Source organism: Macaca mulatta, chromosome 15 (assembly GCF_049350105.2).
Source record: "Macaca mulatta isolate MMU2019108-1 chromosome 15, T2T-MMU8v2.0, whole genome shotgun sequence".
NCBI classification, from domain to species: Eukaryota; Metazoa; Chordata; class Mammalia; order Primates; family Cercopithecidae; genus Macaca; species Macaca mulatta.
In genome coordinates, this window is record NC_133420.1 from 65,176,531 (window position 1) to 65,195,907 (window position 19,377).

Sequence of the window (19,377 nt, forward strand, 5' to 3'; positions counted from 1 at the left end):
GGCCTCATGGGATGAATGATTCCTCTTTCAGCTGTACCCTGGATCGCTTGCCCCTTGAGAATACACAGTCCTTATGTCCCACCTTCTCCTTCCTGACCTAGGCATGGGGTGGGTTGTCCATCAGGAAGCCCCTGAGCTACCACACCTGATCTCCAGTAGGGACTCAGTGAGGTCAGGACACTGGCACTCACCTTCCCATCTGTGGTGACTGCTGCGAACACAGTAGAAGAGTATGGTGCCCAGGCCACATCACCCACAGCTGAGTTCAGGTCATAGATGAACATCGGGGTCCTGCAGAGGTGGAGGGTGGAAAGCCCATGGCACAGAGGGCTCACAGTGCCATAGCCCAGGGGAGGGCCCAGGACAGGGCCAGGAACAGGCCCCTCACTTGATGGTGTGGTCCCAGATCTTCACTGTCCAGTCGGAGCTGCAGGACATGAAGACCTTGGTGTGGTATGGGTTCCAGGACACAGCGTCCACTGCCATGTTGTGGGCATCATAGGTGTCGAGGAATTGGCTGGAGTAGGATTTAGAGCACTGGTGTGGGAGGGAACGGGGGTCAGAAGTGAGAGAAAGGTCAGCAGCCACCACTTCCCTGGGGGCCTGGAGGATCAGCGCCTTAGACTCCTCTCCTGTCCTTACACCACATCGCATCCCAGCTGAACTGGGGCCAAGCTCCTGGCTGCCCTTCCCACCCTCAGCACACCCTGGGGGAAAGGAAGGGCTTGAGGATCTGGGGGTTCAGGATGGGCAGGGGAGCCTTCCTGCAGGATGAAGGAAAGGGCTGTAGTGCCCTGTCCCCAGAGGATTCCAGGCCAGACAGAAAAAGCCTTCTCTCCTTAAGAGAGGGCAGAGCAGGTCTCAGGCCCTGGGTGAGGTGTGGTCTGGCATTCATCCAGGCCAAGGCCTGTGGACAGAGAGAGCCCTGGGTCCACCTGCAGCCCAGACATCATCCTTGCAACAGTGATAACATCCCACCTTGTCCAGGCAAGAGCAGGTGCAGAGCCAGAAGCTGACTTGGATCTCCAGATATCCTATTCAGTTTTTTGCCCTGACCAGCGTGCCCCTTTCTCCCTCCCTCCAGGAGACAGCGTGACTGAGTAGTCTCTCGTTACTCTGGCCTCTCTTGGGCTGCCAGTGGGAGGGGTAAAGAGGGGGTGGGGACTTCTTTTGCATTCAGACCAGCTCTGGCTAGGCCTCAGGGGCTCCCAAGAGGCTGCCTGTAATTAACATTCTGAGTCTCTGAGCCTAAGAAAAGCTTGCAGCAGAGCTATTTCTGGATGGATGGAGGTTCAGAAGGACGTTCATCTACTACCACTGAGACCTTGTAGAAACTGACCATGAGGTTCCATCCTGCTGGCTGGGATGTACCCAGTATTCAGAGATAATTCTGGCCTTCAAAGCTCAGCTCAAGTACAAATCTCCTCCAGGAAGTTTTCCCAAAATGTTCTAACTCCTCTGACTAGAATTCCCCCTTCTACCTCAACTCCCAGGAAGGGAAGGAGGGCCCGGAGGAAAAGATGCTGGGCTGGGCTAAAGTCACCCTCTAGATTTTCCATCCCCTTTCCTGCATTTAGGCCTTATTCTTGTCACCCAAGCAGGTCAAGAAATACATTCGCTTCCCTCTAGAGTCCTTCTAGAACTGACGGGAACTAAAATCCATCAAAATAGGATCTGTTGAGAACTCTAAGCTCCCCAGGTGCTCAGGCCTAAGTGGCCCTCTACGGAGCTGGCACAGGGCAGCCTCACCTTGTAGATTTTTCCCTCCTCTGTGCCCACTAGGAACATGTAGTCAATCTCTTTGTGGAAGTCAAAGGCAGTGCCACAACCTTGGGAGAAGAGGGAGGGGCAGGCTTAGCCCAATTCCAAGAGGGAGGCTCCCAGCGCCTCCCCTACACAGCAGAGGAACTCAGCCCAGGCACTCTCAGTGCAGGACTCAGCGCAGGACAGACTGAACTTGGGTCCCTGTAAGGGCTGGGACCAGGCCAGGCAAACAGAAACCAGCCCTCTGGCCTGCTTGTCCCAGGCAGTTAGGATTCTGCAAACGGCCAGGGGTTCTGCAGACAGGAATGGGGGCCTGGGTAAACAAGTCAGGGATTGAGTTAAACAGGGTCAGGGTCAGGGTAAACAGGGACAGGGTCTGCAAACAGGGACATGGTCTGTGCCAACAGGGATATAGTCTGCATAAACAGGGTAGGAATTGAGTAAATAGGGACAGGATCTGGGTAAACAGGGGCCTGATCTGCATAAACAGGGCTGGATCTGCATAACAGCACCTGATCTGCATAAACAGGAACAGGGTCTGCAAACACAGGGATGGGAACTGCATAAACAGGGAGGGTCTACAAACAGCCAAGGGCTCAGCAGACTGGGCCAGGCCTTCCTATTACCTCCTGTTGGCTCTGGCACAGGTTGGGGAGGGAGCACTCAGTCAGGGAAAGGACCATTGTCACTGACCCTCACTGGGCCTGAATGTCCTGGCCAGGCCTGGAGGTGAGGGGACTGGGGCTCCTACCCACTGTGTGTAGCTGCAACCCCTCAGGAACTTCCGTGGTGCTGCCTTCCACCTTCAGCTTGATGACATCTACGTGAACCAGCTCGCTCTGTAGCCACAGACAGAGGGATGTGGGGGGAGGGCACATGGGTTGGGTTAGATGAGCAAGGCTGGGGGGTGCCCTTTGCTATTTAGCTTCCCGCCTCCCCAGTCATCCCAGCATGACCCTCTCTGGGAAACAGGCACCTTCACGAGAGTCCAAGACACAATCCTGCCGTCAGATGACACAGAGAAGAAGTTAAGGTTTTGGTCCATGTCATCCTTCTGCCACTTGACCTGAAACATCCCAAAACGTGAGCTCTGGGACCCTGCTAGGGTGTTGAGTTAGGGCTGTAAGCAGAGCAGGACACCCCCAAGCACCCATCTGAGGCCCAGAAGCAAGTTCTGGGAGCCCATTTCCCAGAATCCCATGATTGGTCCTTTCTCCCTCCTTCCATCCATCTCTGTCTCTCATTCCTTTCTCATTCCTTTCTTGACCATCCTGGAGCAATAGTGCCAGTCAAAGCATTGCCTTAATTTACTGGCTTGGCAGTGGAGGTACCCAGACCCTCCCTGGGTTGGGTTCCAGGAGCTCCACTATGGGGAGAAGGCAGTGGCTATGGGTTCAACTACCTTACATAAATAAACATGGCCTGGAAAGAACAGGGCCCATCAACCAGTTTCCTGTTTATAAAACAGGAGTCATAATAGCATAGGTTTTTTGTGAGAAATAAATGAGATAATATATGTGAAGCCCTTACGTCAGAACATTGCACATATGAAGTATTTGATACATGTTAGCTAATGTCCTCATTATTACCATCATCCTGGGGATCTGGGTGCCAAGGTTCTGCAGGGGCCTTTCCCTGCTTGCTTGTGGCGGGTGAACAGGAGCAGGCCCCTGTCTCCTGCTCACCTCTTCCAGGCTTGGCCTTTCTCTGGGAAGTGTCTCCTCTGTTCCCACCTTTCCTTTGCTACTAACTCCTGCTCCCAGAACTTTGCTCCCAGTCCCAGATTTGACTTGCATTTCTCCAACTGCAAATCGGGGTTAATTATCCTGCCCCACCCATCTTCTCAGGGCTGGAAGCAAACATATGGGAAAGTGTTTTGGAGACAGAGCTGTTGTCTTATGAAGATGACACGCTTGAGACTCAAGTTTCTGTTGCCAGATGTGGAGGCCTGGCCACGCCATGTCCCAGAGAGCTGGGGTGGGGCTGGGTGCCCAGAGTTTTCCGTTCTCTGGCTCCCTCCAGACTGCCTATGCTGGGACCACCGTCCTGTCGCCTCCCATGGTCACAAGCAGAGGACCAGTGAGGGAGGCCAAGAACCCAGTACTGTTGCCTGTAACTGCAGCTGTCACCAGGGTTGTTGGGGGCTGGAGGGAAGTGGAGAATGGGTTGTCATTCCCCAGCCAGCCTGAGGCCTGGTGGGTGGGAGCTTCAGAAAGGCAGGCTGAATCTGTCTTGGTCTGTCCAGGGAGCTGGCTCTTTTGCACTTTCACTGGACTGAGAGCGCCACAGAGCCTGTGAAGCATAAGTCAGAGCCAGCCATAATATTGAGACCGCTTCCCCTTCTGTGCAAAGGTGGTCCCTTTAAAGGGGGGAGGGGACTAGGGGTGTCAAAGGCCAGGCTGTAAGAGGCGCTAGGGAGCTGCAAAGGGAAGTGTTTAATGAGCAGACGCCAGCACCGCATGGAAATTGTATTTCACACCCCACTTAGCAGCCCGATGCCCAGTGGGGGGTGGTGTGTGTGTATTTGCAAGTGACTGTGTATATGTGTGTGTGCAAGTCACACACATGCTCCTGGGGTGTAGGTGAGCCGGTAGGAATAAAGCAAAAGAGGGAGAGTGGTAAGTGAGGTTAAGAGAATGAATGAATTCCCAGGGACCAGGTGGTAGGGAGGAGCTGGAGCCTGCTTCACTGATTTATTCTCTTCTGCCTTATTTGCTTAGGGCAGACCTGCTTGACCCTAGTCTCTTGTTTGTACATCCTTCCTGCCTCCTTCCCCAGAATTGCACCAGCACACACACACACACACACACACACACACACACACACACACACACACCCACAGAGTGTTGCTGGTTGAAGCTTCACAGTAGGGCCTGCACAGAGCTGGCTACTCAGGCAGGTTCCCTGGAGAAGAAGCCTGTGCTGTGGGACAGGAGCCCAATCTTCTTAGAACAGACAGTCCTCTCCTTGGCTCCAAAACCTTCTGTGGCTCACCACTGCCAACAGAACAAACTCCTTCTGCCTCAGCCTGGCATTTGAGATCTAACACAACCTCTCTGGCCTCCCCTAAATATCTCTGACACAGTATCTCTGACACAGTCCTGTTAAGAGGGACTTAGACTCTGATGTCTGACATCTCATTCAGCAGCCTGGCTCTCCTTCAAGCTCCATGCTCTTATAGCCAACTGCCTGGAGGATGCCTCCCTCTGGGTGTCCCTTGGGTTTCTTGTATTGGTTTCTGGCCAAACCTGTTTTTCTTCTGCCATTTCTCACTTCTATGGATAGCCTACTAAGCAACTCAAACCCAGGCAGCATGAATTCTTCCCTTTCCCCATATCTAATCAATCATTTCCTTCTGTTGATTTTACTACCCCACCAGCTCTTAACCCTGTCTTCTCATTTCTGTCTCCACTGCCCCTGCCCTAGCTCAGGCTTCAAAATCACTCATGCTGCAGCCAGAGTATCTTTCCAAGAGACAAACATGACTGTGTTACTCCTCTGCCCCAAACTCTCTGATGGTTGGGCAGCAATTTTGAAACTATGCTCAGGGGGTAGAGGGAGTGAAAATAGGGGACCCTTAAGCAAGCAGGGCCCGGGTCCTACTCGAGCACCACTCTCATCTTTTTAATATATAGGGCTTCTGCATGAACACTTTGCTTGAAACCACGGACGTACACTGTCCAAGCATCTTAATTTAATAGATAAGCGCAGGGTGCTTCAAATGATGTGTCACTTCCCAACAGGCTACTCTGCTTGGTGCCCCATGTCATTGCACATGTGATCCCTTTGTACCTTCTTCATCTCACTAACTCTTTCTCCTCCCTCACAATCCAGCTCAGGTGTTGCTTCCTCTAGAAAGACCTGCCCAACCCTCCACCCCCAGTCCCCGCCCAGGACAATGTGGGTGCCCCTCCTTGCACACTTCTACTTTAGCACTTAGCATACTGCCCTGCCCTGGTCAGCCTGTGGCTGTGGTTATCTCCCCAGTAGGAACTCCAGAGATCAACCAGAGGAGCACACGGGGAGGAGTTACTGAATGTATGAATGAGTAAGTGAATGAATGAGGGAGGAAGGAATGAGAAGAAAAGAAGAGAACAGGATGTGAGTAAACAGGTGAGAGACAGGCGGGTCCTGCCCATGTCACATGCCATGATTCTATACAAGAACCTGAGTCTTCCATTTTGCAAAGTCAGAAGCCCTGTTTTCCTGGCAGGATAGCAGAGCAGAAGGCTTCCCTGTCCCCTGAGTTCCTGTCTTCCTGGGACCTGCTCAGTGAAAGCAATAATGTTCTTTACAATGCCCCATTTTCCCTGCAATCTGCTATTTGATTTCCAGGACATAGCAGAGTAGGAGTAGGGTGGTTGGCTTGGGCCTCTGCCCTTCTGCTTGGCTTGAGGAAGGAGAGTGGTCAGGCCAACCAGAGATGCTCTGCACTTGGCCCTGGGCTGAGCTAGGAAAGCAGGGGCAGGGCTGGGCCTGGTATGGTCAAGACAAGCCTTTTTCCCTCTCCATGAGTTTTAAAGTTTCTACAGAGATCCTCCCCCAGTCTAGAGACCTACATGTGTCTGGAAGGCCTGGTGATGAATTGGGAGGTGGACTTTTTGGTGGAGAAAACTCCTGAGGCTGCAACCTCTGGTCTCTGCTTTGTTGGAGAGTAGCTGGGGAGGGTGTATGGCAGGAGGAGATGCCTCCCTCCCACCCTCTGCCCCAGGCTCTGGGTAAAGGATAAAGCTGAGAGGGCACCATTGCCCCTGTGCCTGGGCAGTCCTCCCTCTGCTCAGGCCTCTCAGTGCTGGGGAAGGTGTCCACATGTCTCAGGGAGCTCAGGGCCATAAGAGGCAGGAGTGCAGAGCTTGCCTGCAGACTCTCAGGGCAGGAGGGAATCAAAAGAAGAGAAGACAGAGTCCCAGTGCTGCCTGATGAGCCCAGAGACCTTGAGCAACTTGAGGCAGAAATTCATCCTTAGGTCCTCCCAGACCTGCCCATGGAAAAAGAGTACACAGCCTTTGAAGGAAGGGGACCTTTGGGATACAATAAAGAAGGGCCCGCAACGCCACAACTAAGAGACCCTCTGAGAGTGAAACTGAAATCTACTCCCCGTGGAATATGATGGGAAACACAGTCAGGGTGAAATGCAGCCCCAATGTCCAGGTAATGGTTCCAGGCTGGTATCAGACTTCTGCAGAGGCCCCACCTACCACTCTAGGCATGTCTGGAGAAGAGGGGGTGCTACAGAGAGGCTCAGGGGCAGACCTGCCTACCAGGCCTTACAGTCCCACCCAAGGGCAGGCAACCAGCAGCAGCCACCCCTGCCTGGGAGTTTCCCCAAATCTAGCCCAGATGGCAGAGGAAAGCCCTGTGGGGAGTTGAGGAAGCTTGTAGACAAGGACCTGGTCTTTAACATACATTGACCCTTGACCAACGTGACTTTGAACTACATGGGTTCAACTATGCACAGGTTTTCTTCTGCCCCTGCCATCCCTGAGACAGCAAGACCAACCCCTCCTCTTCCTTCTCTTCAGCCTCCTCAGTGTGAAGATGATGAGGAAGAAGACCTTTGTGATGATCCACTTACATTTAATGAACAATAAATATTTTTTCTTCCTTATGATTTTCCTAATAACATATTTTCTTTTCTCTACTTGCCCAATTATAAGGATACAGTATATAAAATATACATAACACACAATATATGTATCATTTGACTGTTGTCAGTAAGGCTTCTGGTCAAAAGTGAGCTATTAGTAGTTACGTTTTTGAAGACTCCAAAGTTATACACAGATTTTTGACTGTGTGGGGGTCAGTGTCCCTCATTCCCACATTGTCCAAAGGCCCACTGTACTCAGCTGGGGCCTATCAGGCCCTGGAGGCTTCCAGCTATGTCTTCTGAGTTACTGATCGCCACATCCAAGAGACCCTCTGCAAACAGATGGGGCCCGGGCCCCAGCTCTCACTGGAGACCCTCTTGCCTCCTGATTTTCACCTTCTGCCCTTTTCTGCCTTTTCTGACACCCAGATCCTGGCCTGATGGTACCTACCATCCTCATCTCTTGCCTGCGGTCCTCTCCTCCCCAAGCTCCCTCCCTCCTCCAGTGGCCTCAGGCTGCTCCCATCCCCACCCCTCCCATCCTGGTTCCAGGCTGACCTGCCACACAGGGTCCGAGTGCTTGCCAGACTTGGCTGAGCTGCGGAAGGAGGGCTGGGAGTGGGGCTTCTTGAGGTTGTAAATGGCCACGTTGCCGTCATAGTGGCCCACTGCCACCAGGTAGGGGTGGTCCACGTGGATATCGAGACACATGATGCCGCTGTCGCTGCTGAACATGTACTCAGGGAAGCTGGGGTTCTTCATGCTGTAGAGCAGCAGCATGCCCCGGCTCTGCTTCATGAAGTCATCTGCCCAGGGAAGATGGGCGGCTGAGGTTGGAAGATCCAACTGCCCTGCCTGGGGAAGCCTCCTCACCCCTACCCCACTAGATGGGCAAGCCCTGCCCTGCTCTGCTCTGCTCTGCATCTGTCGGAGTGTGGGATTCCTCTCTGGGCTTCATCTTTTCCATCTGTGAAGTGGAATTATGAGATGTGACCTTTCCCTTCTCAGAGATCATGGAAGGATCCAATAACCAATCAAGGAGACCAGGTTTATTCTCCTAATTCTCCCCGAGGTGCAGGAAAGGGGGACGCTGGCTCAAAGAGCTGCTAAGTGAAGAAGGTGTGTGACCTTGGGAAGGAGCAACACCCTCAGAGGGGGTTTGGATGCCCAGCCCAGGGCAGGCAGCTTTCCACAGATGCCTCGATAATGCCCATGTACCCCTCCCCCCAGTCAAGTACAGGCTAACTTGAACTAATATGGAATTGTCTACAGTGAGTCCCAAACTAGCCACCTATGAGCATATCCCCACAGTCCCAGGTTCAGTCTGAGCCCTAAATCTAGGCATGGTCCCCAAATCCAGAAGTCCCAGGCCAGCCAGTCAGGCTTCCACAGGCCCACTTGGCCTGGGCACAACTTTTGGCGATCAACAATGGACCACTCAGCAGAGGCCCTTCTCCCCACCAGCCCCATGTCAAGGGAGTGCCTCCCACTCTTTCTTTCATTTTCTGTGTACTTGGCGCTCATCCTGATATGTAGTCATGAATATAGTCCCAGCCTCCTGCCACCAGCTCGGTCCTCCCAGCCTCCTCACCAAGCTCAGGGGAGCCGGAGCTGGAGAGGTGGAAGGCTAGTGCAGCCCCCTACCTGGGGGCACTCTGCTAAGGCAGAGGGCATGTAGGGGCATCAGGCCAGGTCAGTGGACAGGAGGAAGTAGATGCCAAGCTACAGAGACAAGGATACCAGGCCAGCCACTGACAGCAGGCTTCCTCTCTTACTGTGCTGTCCTAAATGAGTCTAGCCCAGGACTGGCTCCAAGACAGCAGCTGTTTAATGACTCCCTTATTAAGTCATGCAAGAGGCACTTGGAGGGGGCGTGTGGTAGGCAGAATAAGGCCCCCCTGCAAAGACGTCCATATCCTAATCCCCTGAGCCTGTAAATATGTCACTTTTCATGGCAAAAGGGATTCTGCAGATTTGATTAGGTGAAAGACCTTGAGATGGAGGAGATTATCCTGGATTATCTGGGTAGACTCAATGTAATCACAAGGGTTCTTATAAGGGAAAGAGGGAGGCAGAAGAGTCAGGGAAGGAGATGTAACCATAGAAGCAGATGTCAGAATGATTCGATTGCTTGCTGGAAGGGGGCCACAAGCCATGGAATGTGGGCAGCCTGTAGAAATTGGAAAGGGCAGGGAAAGGGCTGCTCCCCTGGAGCCTCAAGAGGGAATGCAGCCCTGTTACCACCTGGTTTTGGTTCTGTGAAACCTATTTTGGACTTCTGACCTACAGAACTGTATGATAATTTTGTGTTATTTTAAGCCGTTAAATTTGTGGTAGTTTATTCCAGCAGCAACAGGAAACTTGTATAGTAGACATTTAGGGAAAATTGACCCAAACCTACTTTTAGGAATCAGAGAGACAGCCTCCCATAGATGGTACTTTTTTTCTGGGATGATTTGGAAGCCGTCCCTCTAGAAGTCAGCTGGATGGATGCAATGCTCCTCCGCCCTTCTGATGACAATAATGAAACCCTCTCTCCATTTCCCATACCTCAGCCTTGCCACCGTCGACTCCAGGAACAAAAATGCCCCTTGTGTTAGGACTTTCACAATTTCCAAAGGCAGGGGACCAGCCCAACGCTGCTCTAAAGAAGGGTATCAGTTGCTAGAGGATTCAAAACCTCAAGCATGGCCCAGAGGCCATGGTGCCAGGCTGGGCTCAGCCTCTCGAGCAGTTGGGCTTTTCCAGGCACTCTCTTTAGATTAGAAGTAATATTTAAACAGTGTGGAAATAAGAGCAAGACCTTAGAGACAGAATACATCAAGCGGGACATTTAATTTGATTTAGGGAAAATGAGGCAAACATTTGAGAACCTAAATAACTAACCAGTAATTAAACTAACAACAGGAATGCCCTTGCATTACCACCCAGCAAGCACAGTGGCCTTTACGGACTGTATTTACAAAGAGACCTGACAACATAATTAGTCCTGTAAATTTTACGCAGCCTGCAGCCGAGGAGTGATGGATTTTGTGTGTGGAGGATGAATGAGGAGAAATGAGGTGGATGAATTTCCATTTTCGGTAAATGAAATTAACACTGCTTAATTAGTGAAGCTGACAAATAAATGATCAGGAAAGATTTAAATCCCTAAAAGTGTATCTCTGGCCTGGGCAGGCCCAGGGACAGGCCAGGATGTGGTGGGACAGAGTGGGAAGGGATTTAGAGCTGGGACTTAAGAGCCTGACAGTGGCCCCTTTTGAGGGTGCTATCCCCAGAGAGAGGCTGGGCTGGGGGACAGCTGGCTCCCCTGCTCTTCCAATGCGTGGCTCTCTGGGAAGCTTCTTGCCCCATCTCCTGTGTGAAAGCCTCAGGACCACACAGAGCATCCTGATCTGTTCCACCATCCATGCCTGGCAGACCATGAGAAGTCCCTGTTTCCCTGCTATGAATTGGCTAATGGGCTGGAAAGGACTGCTTCAGTACAGCCAGCTGACATCATTGCATCCCGGCAGTCCCAAGGCCATCTCTTCCTGGGCTAGTTCCTTTACCTTCTAACCTTCCTCCACCTGCTTTATACCAACTGACAGCCTCTTTCTCCACTCTGCTGGGCACATGGAGCCTGGCCCTAGGGGGGATCCCAATCTTTGCCCTTTAAGCAGCCTACTGTGCTCACTACCTGCTACCCAGCAGCTATAGTGGGGAAGCACGTGGGGATGTTTCTGTGCTGTTGCAGGACATTGCCCAGATTCCCTTTTCTCTACCTGCTTGTTCCTGGCTGGCTCCAACCAACCTGGCTTGTCCCAGCCAGAAATGAGGGACTGGCCCCAGTCCTTCCTAGGGTATATACCTACGCCTGCCAAAATTTTATTTGGCTGAGTCACAGAATAAATATCTGGGAATACCATAAAAAGGAGGTTTATGAGGTCTAGACTCAGCTCACCAGAGTCAAATCCAACATCAAACCCAAATTCTCACTCCAGTGTTTGTCCTCATGAGGCAAAATCTGATTATGGGAGGGTAGTATCTGGGAGCTTCCAAAGACAGTGTGATGGATGCTGGGGAGACCAGCTGCTCCTCATAGTGATCCCATCCAGCAGCTAGGGTGCCTTCTGTCTGCCCTAGCTTTGCCCTCTTTCTCCCATGGAGGCACTCAAGAGCATGGGACTCCCAGAAGCAAGCTCAGGATGGATGCAGGGGCCTTCCTGAGTCTCCACCCAGCTTGGCTCTATTCAGGCCTCTGCAGGTGGTTCTGAGATATGCAAGGCTCTGGAGAATAGATGCTCATCTGAAAGCTGGCCAACAATCCCCGAGCCAGTGACAGCAAAAGCAAATACCACTGCTGCTGCCACTGGGCCCTGCTCCCTAGGAGACTCCCCTCTGTCTCCACACCCCTCTTCTCTGCTCGGGCCCCCTGAGGGTACTGCAGGAAAGCTAGGGGAAAGAATGACAGACAAATCAGCAATGATTGTCCTTTATGTGTAGGTGGTTCCTCCGCTTGCATCATGTTTACTTCTTCTCTCTCAAGCGTACCTCACAATAGCCCTGGAATGGAGGCCTGGCAGGTTGTCAGCCTTTCCGTGTCACCAATGAAGAAACCAAGGCTCAGAGAGGCTTCTGGCCCCAGGTGTCACTGGAAAGTGACACCCCCACCCCCAAGACTGTAGCTGATGATGGGTACCACTCAGGCACGTGGATGTAGCTAACAGGATCAAGGAAAGACAAAGAGACCGTTCTCAGGTAAGTACCTGCCCAAAGGACATTGCTGGGCTTGTCAGGCTCGAGGTCATCTGCTGGTGGGAGGTGACCTACTCTACTGCTCCTGCCCAAGGCTGCCCAGACCCCAGCACCCATGACAGCCTCCACATGACCCCAACCAGCTGAGCCTGCTTCTGAACCTGGGTCGGGGAAGAATGGGGTGAAAACTGAAGCAGTTTCTCCTCCTACCTTCTGGGGAGCAACCCCGACACCCCTGCCTCAGTCCTGAGCAGAGAGCCTGGGCTGAGAGCAGCCTCACAGGGGGTCCACACCCACTCCTGGGAGGGCCTGCCCAACCCGACCCCCAGGCCCTGTTCTAGGCCCAGTAGCTGCAGCAGAGGGGGAGGAATGTGCTAGTTCCCTGCCAGAGGGGGAGGGCACTTCCCACTTGGCAGCAGCCCACCCTCAGGAGTGGGGACACAAAGCAGGCATTTAGGGCATCCTCAAAGGCGGCCCAGACCACAAGACTGGGAGCAGCTCCAAGGTCTCCTCCCTGAGAGGAATGACAAACACCCCCTCCCCCTCCCCACCCTGGTCAAAGAATGGGCGGACAGGCAGTCTGAGGGGCAGTGACTGGGAGCTTGTATGCCTGCCAGCCAGCAGCAGCTTGGAGAATGGAAAGGTTTTTGTGTTTGCAGAAGCTGATCCTCCCAGCCAGAGAACAAGCTGTTAGCACTGGGGAGCCGAGACTACTGCGAAGTGTAGGGCCCTCTCCCGTTGGGAAGGGGGAATGTCCAGGCCAGCACAGCACTAGGGGCTTCTTCTGGGACCAAGTAACATGAAGGGAAAGCACATCACCTGGACACAGTTTCCACTGTGCTGCCTTCCTGCCTCGGGTGGGTAACTGGCAGGGGTGGGCACATTCTGGACAGCAGTGGGCTCCCAAGGTTCAGGGGATCCCATCCCACACCCCCACCCACCCAATCAGGAAGGCCTGAGGAGAAGGCAGGAAAGGGGGCCTCCATCCCCACCTACCGGGTGGTTAAGGTCCTGCCATCTCTCCTTGGGATACCTGTATCAGTCACCTAACTGGTTTCCTGCCTCCAGTCTCAGGCCTGCAATGCCTGCAATTCCTCCCTGCACTGGTCATGTCCCTGTCCTTGAATTCCTTCAGTGGTTTCCCCTCAGGAGAAGGTCCAAGCTTTTTGGAATGGCTTACCGGGCCCTTTGAGAGCTGACCCTGGCCGCCCCCAGCAGCTTCATATTCTGCCATATTTGTCATGCCTCCAAGCCTTTGCATGTGCAGGTCCCTCTGCCAGAAGTGTTCTCCCCTCTTTCTTCACCAGAATAACTCCTTCAAGGCTCCATTGGCACATTCAGTTTAGAGTATTCCCTTCATCCAGCACTAATTGCCAGTAGGATTGTGGGTCTTCCCCATTAGACTGTGAGCGCCCTGCGGGCAGTTGTCTTTGTGTTTCTTACAACTGGCAAAGAGCTCTGTACAGAGTAGGTACTTAGTGTTTGCTGTTTACATGAGCAAATAAATGAATAGCCGGATCACTTACAAGAGCCATGGCCCACTGCAAACAGATCCCTGTACTTTGGATTCCTGCAAAAAAAAAAAAAAAAAAAGAATCCATTGGCATAGGAAATGAACATGGCCCTCCTGTGGACAAGGGCCTTCCTGTGGGCACTGGTACCTAACTATACTACAGACATCTATTCTCCAGCTTAGGACCTCACCACCTGGGAGTCCTGCGGGTGGCCCTGCAATCCCATAAGAATCCAAGTTCCATATTTTTCCATACTGTCACATGTCATACTCAAGGTGGTTGAGTGCAGAAGGGGGTACTGGGGGTTTGGGATGTAGAGGGCACTCAGGGGCTCTGGGTTTGCTGCAATGCCTATACTTACCAGCAGAGGGCGGTGACGGACAGGCGCTTGGCTTTGTCATTTTGGAACTTCCAGAGCGGCAGCAGGGTACCCACCTGGTCTCGGTATTCATCAGCCGCATCCTCATAGTACTTAAAATCTTAAACACACACAGGCAGAGTCGGCCCTGGGACTGCCGCTTTATGGCAAACCCAGGTCCACCACTTACTGTCTGTACCTCCTTGGGCAAAACAATGAGCCTCTGTTTTAGAGTGGGAATAATAATACTACCTATCTCAGAGTTGTTGTGAGGATATATTAATTGAGTTAATATATGCAAAGAGCTTAGAAAAATGCCTGGCACATAGTAAGCTCTTTGTGTTAGCTATTGTTACTGTCGTTGTTGGAGGTACATTACAACACACCGGCCATGTCTACATGGATAAAATCCCGGGTTCGCAGCCCTTGTTCCCATGTGTTTCCCTAGCACTTCAGGAGGCTCCATTTGGAGCAGCCAAATTTCAAGGGTTCAGCTGCCAGGGGCTGATTAATAGTTCTATTAATTCTGCCTCCTAAATCTCTAAAGTGCAGCCCATTTTCATATCCACAGCCAAGCCTCCCTATAATGAAGCTGCCTAGATCCCCCATGGGTTCTCTGAACTCAACTTCATCTCCTGCCCACAAAATTGTCTTGGCCTCTCACTTTCTTTAAGTTAGATGCCCCATCCTCCCACTTGTCTAAACGAGAAATGAGTAATCCTTGACTGATCTGTTTCCATAATTTCTCATATTTTTCTTCTATCTTTTTAATTCGTTCGCTTCTGTCCAAACCCATAGTCCCTGCCCAGGTTCAGGCCCCAACATCCATCATGTGTATTATGACAATATCCCTCTAACTGGTCTCCTACCTCCAGTAACTCCTCCTCCAACCCTTGTTTCACAGAACAATCAGAGTGAGTACAAACAAGGCACCTCACCACACCCCTTTCCTCACTCCACCGAAACCCCCTCAATGGCTCCCCTTGCAGAGGAGATCAAACCAAGGCTCCTGGCTGGCACTTCCACGTTATTTCTAGTCAGCTGTCCATGTCCCCTCCATATCATATCATGCCAGTGAGTGCAGTTGTCTCCTGTTTTGTGTTTTTCTACATAGTTTTCCATGTCTAAGATGTCCTGTTCTTCCTGGCAAACTCCTACTCACTCCAGATCCAGATCAAACTCCTCCTCATCTGTGAGGTCTTCATTTTCTTTTGAGCAGAGTTAATTTCTTCCTCTATTCCAGCCCTGCCTCTCCTCTACTGAAACATCTGTCACACTAGATTGCCTCTGTTTATCCTTTTTGCCTGTTCTCCCCCACCAGACAGATCCTGGAGAGCAGGACACATATATATTCTCTGGGTCCCCAGTGCCTAGCACAGGGCCAGCCACAAAACAGACAACCAACAACTGTTTAAAGAATGCAGTGAAATCCATTAACAGAAGTGAAGTAGTTCTTGATCTTCTTTTGACAAAGGGTGACCAATTAGAAAATGAATCTTGTCATTCAGTGAAGCCAAGAACATGCCCAGGCATTACCCTGACATCTCCTATAGTACCCATACCTTGAGGTTGTGGGACTTCACTCAAACCTCAAAAATGTCTCAGAACAAAAAAGATTCAAGTGGTCAGAGAGGCGTGAGCCTTGATTACATCAGAGATTCCCCAGCTTGGGTTATCTTTGAAAATACTTGAATTCAGAGCAGAGATTAATTGGTAACACTTCTCTATTTTCATGTCTCCTGCATGATTACACTTTCCCAAAGGGAAAAGAGTATGCAATTAAAAAAATCAAAGTTCAATGCATTTTTATGTGACTGTGTTCTTATAAATGAAAGTGGTTCACCAAGGCCAGTTTCTCCATGGATATTAATCAGGTTTGCAGCCCTTTGGTGGGCCACTTGCAGAGGCTGGGTTTCAGGAAGCCACGCTGTGTGAGTGACAAACTCATTCACAGCTGCTGTGTTCTTTGACAGCTTTGAAAAGCACTCAAGGTCGTTTTCCAGTCTGAATGATAACGAGGGGGCTTGTTTAGGCTGCTGGTTTTGGCAGCCCTGGTTTCTGTGTCCCATGGGTGAGCAATGAGCATCAAGTCACCAAGAAGAGCCCTAGGCTGTCAGCAAAGGAGACCAGCCAGCATCGAGGAGCTGCCAACTCTGGGAAGGCAGCTGCTCCAAATAAATGCACAACCTCTTAGGGAAATACAAGCCACTTGGGAATGTGCTGTTCATGCCATGGGAAGGATTCCATTTCCCTGACACTGTCAAAGACACCAGAATTTCCCAGGCCCCCAGGATTTAAGCATTTCTGAATCAGTCTCTTTCTTCACCTCATCACTAATTAATCACCAGGATAGATCTATTGAGGGTGTTTACTTGAAATGCCTCTTCCAGCTCAGTGGCTTTGCAGCCTAGCGGCAAAGTGCTTAGGCAATGGATCTAAGGGGCCTGTGTTCGAGTTCTGATGCTGCCACTCACACCTCACACTAGCTGTGACTTTGAAAAAGTGGCAACATCCCAGCCTGAGTTTCTCATCTATAAAATGGAGATAATAATGGTATTCACCTCACAGTGTGGCTGTCAGGAACAAACAAAATAATAACATGTAAATCACATAGCACAATGCCTGACACACAGGCTACTCCCAGTGAATGCTGGAGCTTGTTTCTCACAATTATAACTGTTCCCTTTTCTCCATCCCTTAAGACACAGGTTAGGTCAGGTATGGTAAGGCCCATTCTACCCCACACTTGAGCCTCACCTTCACCTCTGCACTATATTCTACCCAGTCACATCCTCTTCCAGCCTTGCTCTCATCGGGCTATGTCCCTGCCTAGAAAGTTTCAGTTCTCCGAACTGTCTGCAGAGATAGGTCATATTCCTTGCATGATATTCAAGGCCCTTCATACATGGGCTCTAACAACCTCTTCTGCCTGAACTCTCACCTCTTTTCAATGAAGCCCCTGTTTGGGTCAGGGAGCCTGCTGCCCCTTGTCCCCAGAGTGCATTCCTATTCGGTTTCACTGCCAAGACACTGCTCATGCCATCCCTGTCCAGAACATCCTCCCTGTAGCTATCTTCTCTCTCACACTCTGCTTCTCCCTTGGCATCTGGCTAAGCCCTCTCTAAAGCCTTCCATAACTACTCACACTCATCCCTCATTTTCCTTCTCTCCTACGTGAGGATCCCCAGAGTGGTTTCTGTCTACCCCATACATTCCGGCATTTATAGCATTCCCAAGGTGCACTGAGTAAAGGACAGAGCATAGAATGAGGAAGCTCGAGACCCGTTTGGGCCCTCTCTGCTGCTCACTAGTCAGGTGACCTTATCCTTAGCTTCCTCATGTGTAGAGTATGAGCAAGTTTCTGCTCTGCCTGCCTCCCAGGGTTATCAGGAAGATGAGATTGGATCAATGTGCAGGTATTCTTTGCTGCACCATTTCCAGATCTCATCAGTATATACATTGTTTCTAATGCCATCAGTCATGGTTAATCCACATAAGTCTTGTCTCCCCAGTGACATCCAGAGGACAGAGGGATTATTTTTTCTCTGCTTGCACCTATAGGACCTAGCACGAGACACCCAAATAACTCAAGCTTTTATGAGAATTTTTTAATACAGACAATAAGAGTGGTTGCCAGAACTTCAACTTCTTACCTTGAGCAACGTCATCGTATGTATTCTGGTTGACCATCCGCTCCACGATCTTAGCAGCTTGGGACACTTTGATGATATCATCAGTCTGTGGGGATACAGAAACTTCAGGTCCTCATAAACCAGCACTTGGCAAGGTCATATGTCCTGAGCCATGTCACACTTGTAATTGATTCAGCAGTGCCTCTCTGACACTACTCACCCCAGATAGCTCTGTACACGTTTCTCTGCATACCTCAAGACCCAGCTCATGCCACTACCCTCTTCTAGGAACTCCTACCTCACAAGTGGCACAAAGGGTCTGAGCTGATATACTTGGTCCCTGGGTAGAACCTGCTTCATGCTTTCATTCTGGACTTGTTTTTTTTTTTTTTTTTTTGAGACGGAGTCTCGCTCTGTCGCCCAGGCTGGAGTGCAGTGGCGCAATCTCGGCTCACTGCAAGCTCCGCCTCCCGGGTTCACGCCATTCTCCGGCCTCAGCCTCCCGAGTAGCTGGGACTACAGGCGCCCGCCACTGCGCCCGGCTAATTTTTTTCTATTTTTAGTAGAGACGGGGTTTCACCATGGTCTCGATCTCCTGACCTTGTGATCCGCCCGCCTCGGCCTTCCAAAGTGCTGGGATTACAGGCGTGAGCCACCGCGCCCGGCCTGGACTTGTTTTTGAGAAGGCCTATCTCTGAGCACAAGACAGGGCATTGAAGAGAGCCCAGGAAGGGTCTGCAGCAGAAAGCAGACAAGGGCAGGTTGGAGCCTTCTTTGGTGGAGACAGAAAAGTTGTACCAGCTCAGAGAGTGACAGACTCCCATTAAAGGCCTCAGAGGTCATCTGGTTTTAGCCCTTACTCAAAGGCTGAGGAAGGCACCAAGGCCCAAAGAGGGGAGAGACATGCTTATATACATGGAGTACAAGGCAGAACTGAGACTCCTATTTCCAGACCCTCCCCATAGCCCAGACCAATGAGAAAGCAGGAAGCTTAACGTCAGGAAAACGTGACTCATCTTGAACCAAAAGGAAGCTTGCCATTGTATGAAATTCCTTAAATCCCCAAGAAGAGGTGCTTGGCAGGCTGACAGAAGAGCAAAGAGTTTGGGACTGACAGGAAAGGCCCAGAGGGTTTAGGGCAGGTGGCAGGAGTGAGCCAGCTGAATGGGCAGCCCTCCCAGGTGAGGCCAGGGGGCCAGCCCCATGGCTCCCAAGGATTCGATGTCTCAGAAACAGCAGTGTCAGGTAGCGGTTAAAAGGATGGGTTCTAGAGCCACACAGACCTGCACTCCTATCCCATCCCACCAAAATTAGAACTCAGTGGCAACCTCTGGCAAGTTACTTAGCTTCTCTGAGTCTTAGAGTCCTCCTGGTAAGTGGGGGCAGATGGTGGCATCTGCCTCATCAGGTCATTGTGATGGTGAAATGTGATAATACATGTTAGTGTTTAACCCAGCTCCCAGTGGTGATGGTGTCAGAGGAAACATGCAGAGTAGTGCAGCGGAGGGTTATGAAGTCAATTCTGGGGAACTGACCTTTGAGGACCTTTTGCCACGCCTGAAAGAGACTCCAAGTTTACCTTAGAAAACTGATCAAGGAGGACATTAATTGGAGTCTTGCAGTCACAGACCTCAGAGTTCACCTGGTTGCAGCTATGCTGTCTATTCTCTGACCCAGAGCAGGAATCCTCTCCCCTTAGCAGCTTCCTGGCAAGTGTGACTCTCCCCAGGTCAGGCAGTGTTTTCTGTGGCCAGATAGCCAGCCAGTTAGCTGATACTACCCCCT

The 19,377-nt window shown here is 51.3% G+C and overlaps 1 protein-coding gene across 5 annotated transcripts in view; it reads right to left on the reverse strand.

Moving 5' to 3' along the window:
* Window positions 1–19,377, reverse strand: part of DNAI1 (dynein axonemal intermediate chain 1) — a 66,126-nt gene that overhangs the window by 6,453 nt on the left and 40,296 nt on the right. For all 5 annotated transcript variants that reach the window (XM_077965878.1, XM_015117532.3, XM_077965876.1 and 2 more), the window contains 9 exons: window positions 17,614–17,698; window positions 13,964–14,081; window positions 13,615–13,658; window positions 7,910–8,157; window positions 2,741–2,830; window positions 2,516–2,603; window positions 1,750–1,829; window positions 389–537; window positions 192–291 (listed from right to left, as the gene is read on the reverse strand). In XM_077965878.1, the coding sequence (XP_077822004.1) occupies window positions 192–291; window positions 389–537; window positions 1,750–1,829; window positions 2,516–2,603; window positions 2,741–2,830; window positions 7,910–8,157; window positions 13,615–13,658; window positions 13,964–14,081; window positions 17,614–17,698 (1,002 nt within the window). The remainder of the gene's footprint in view (window positions 1–191; window positions 292–388; window positions 538–1,749; window positions 1,830–2,515; window positions 2,604–2,740; window positions 2,831–7,909; window positions 8,158–13,614; window positions 13,659–13,963; window positions 14,082–17,613; window positions 17,699–19,377) is intronic.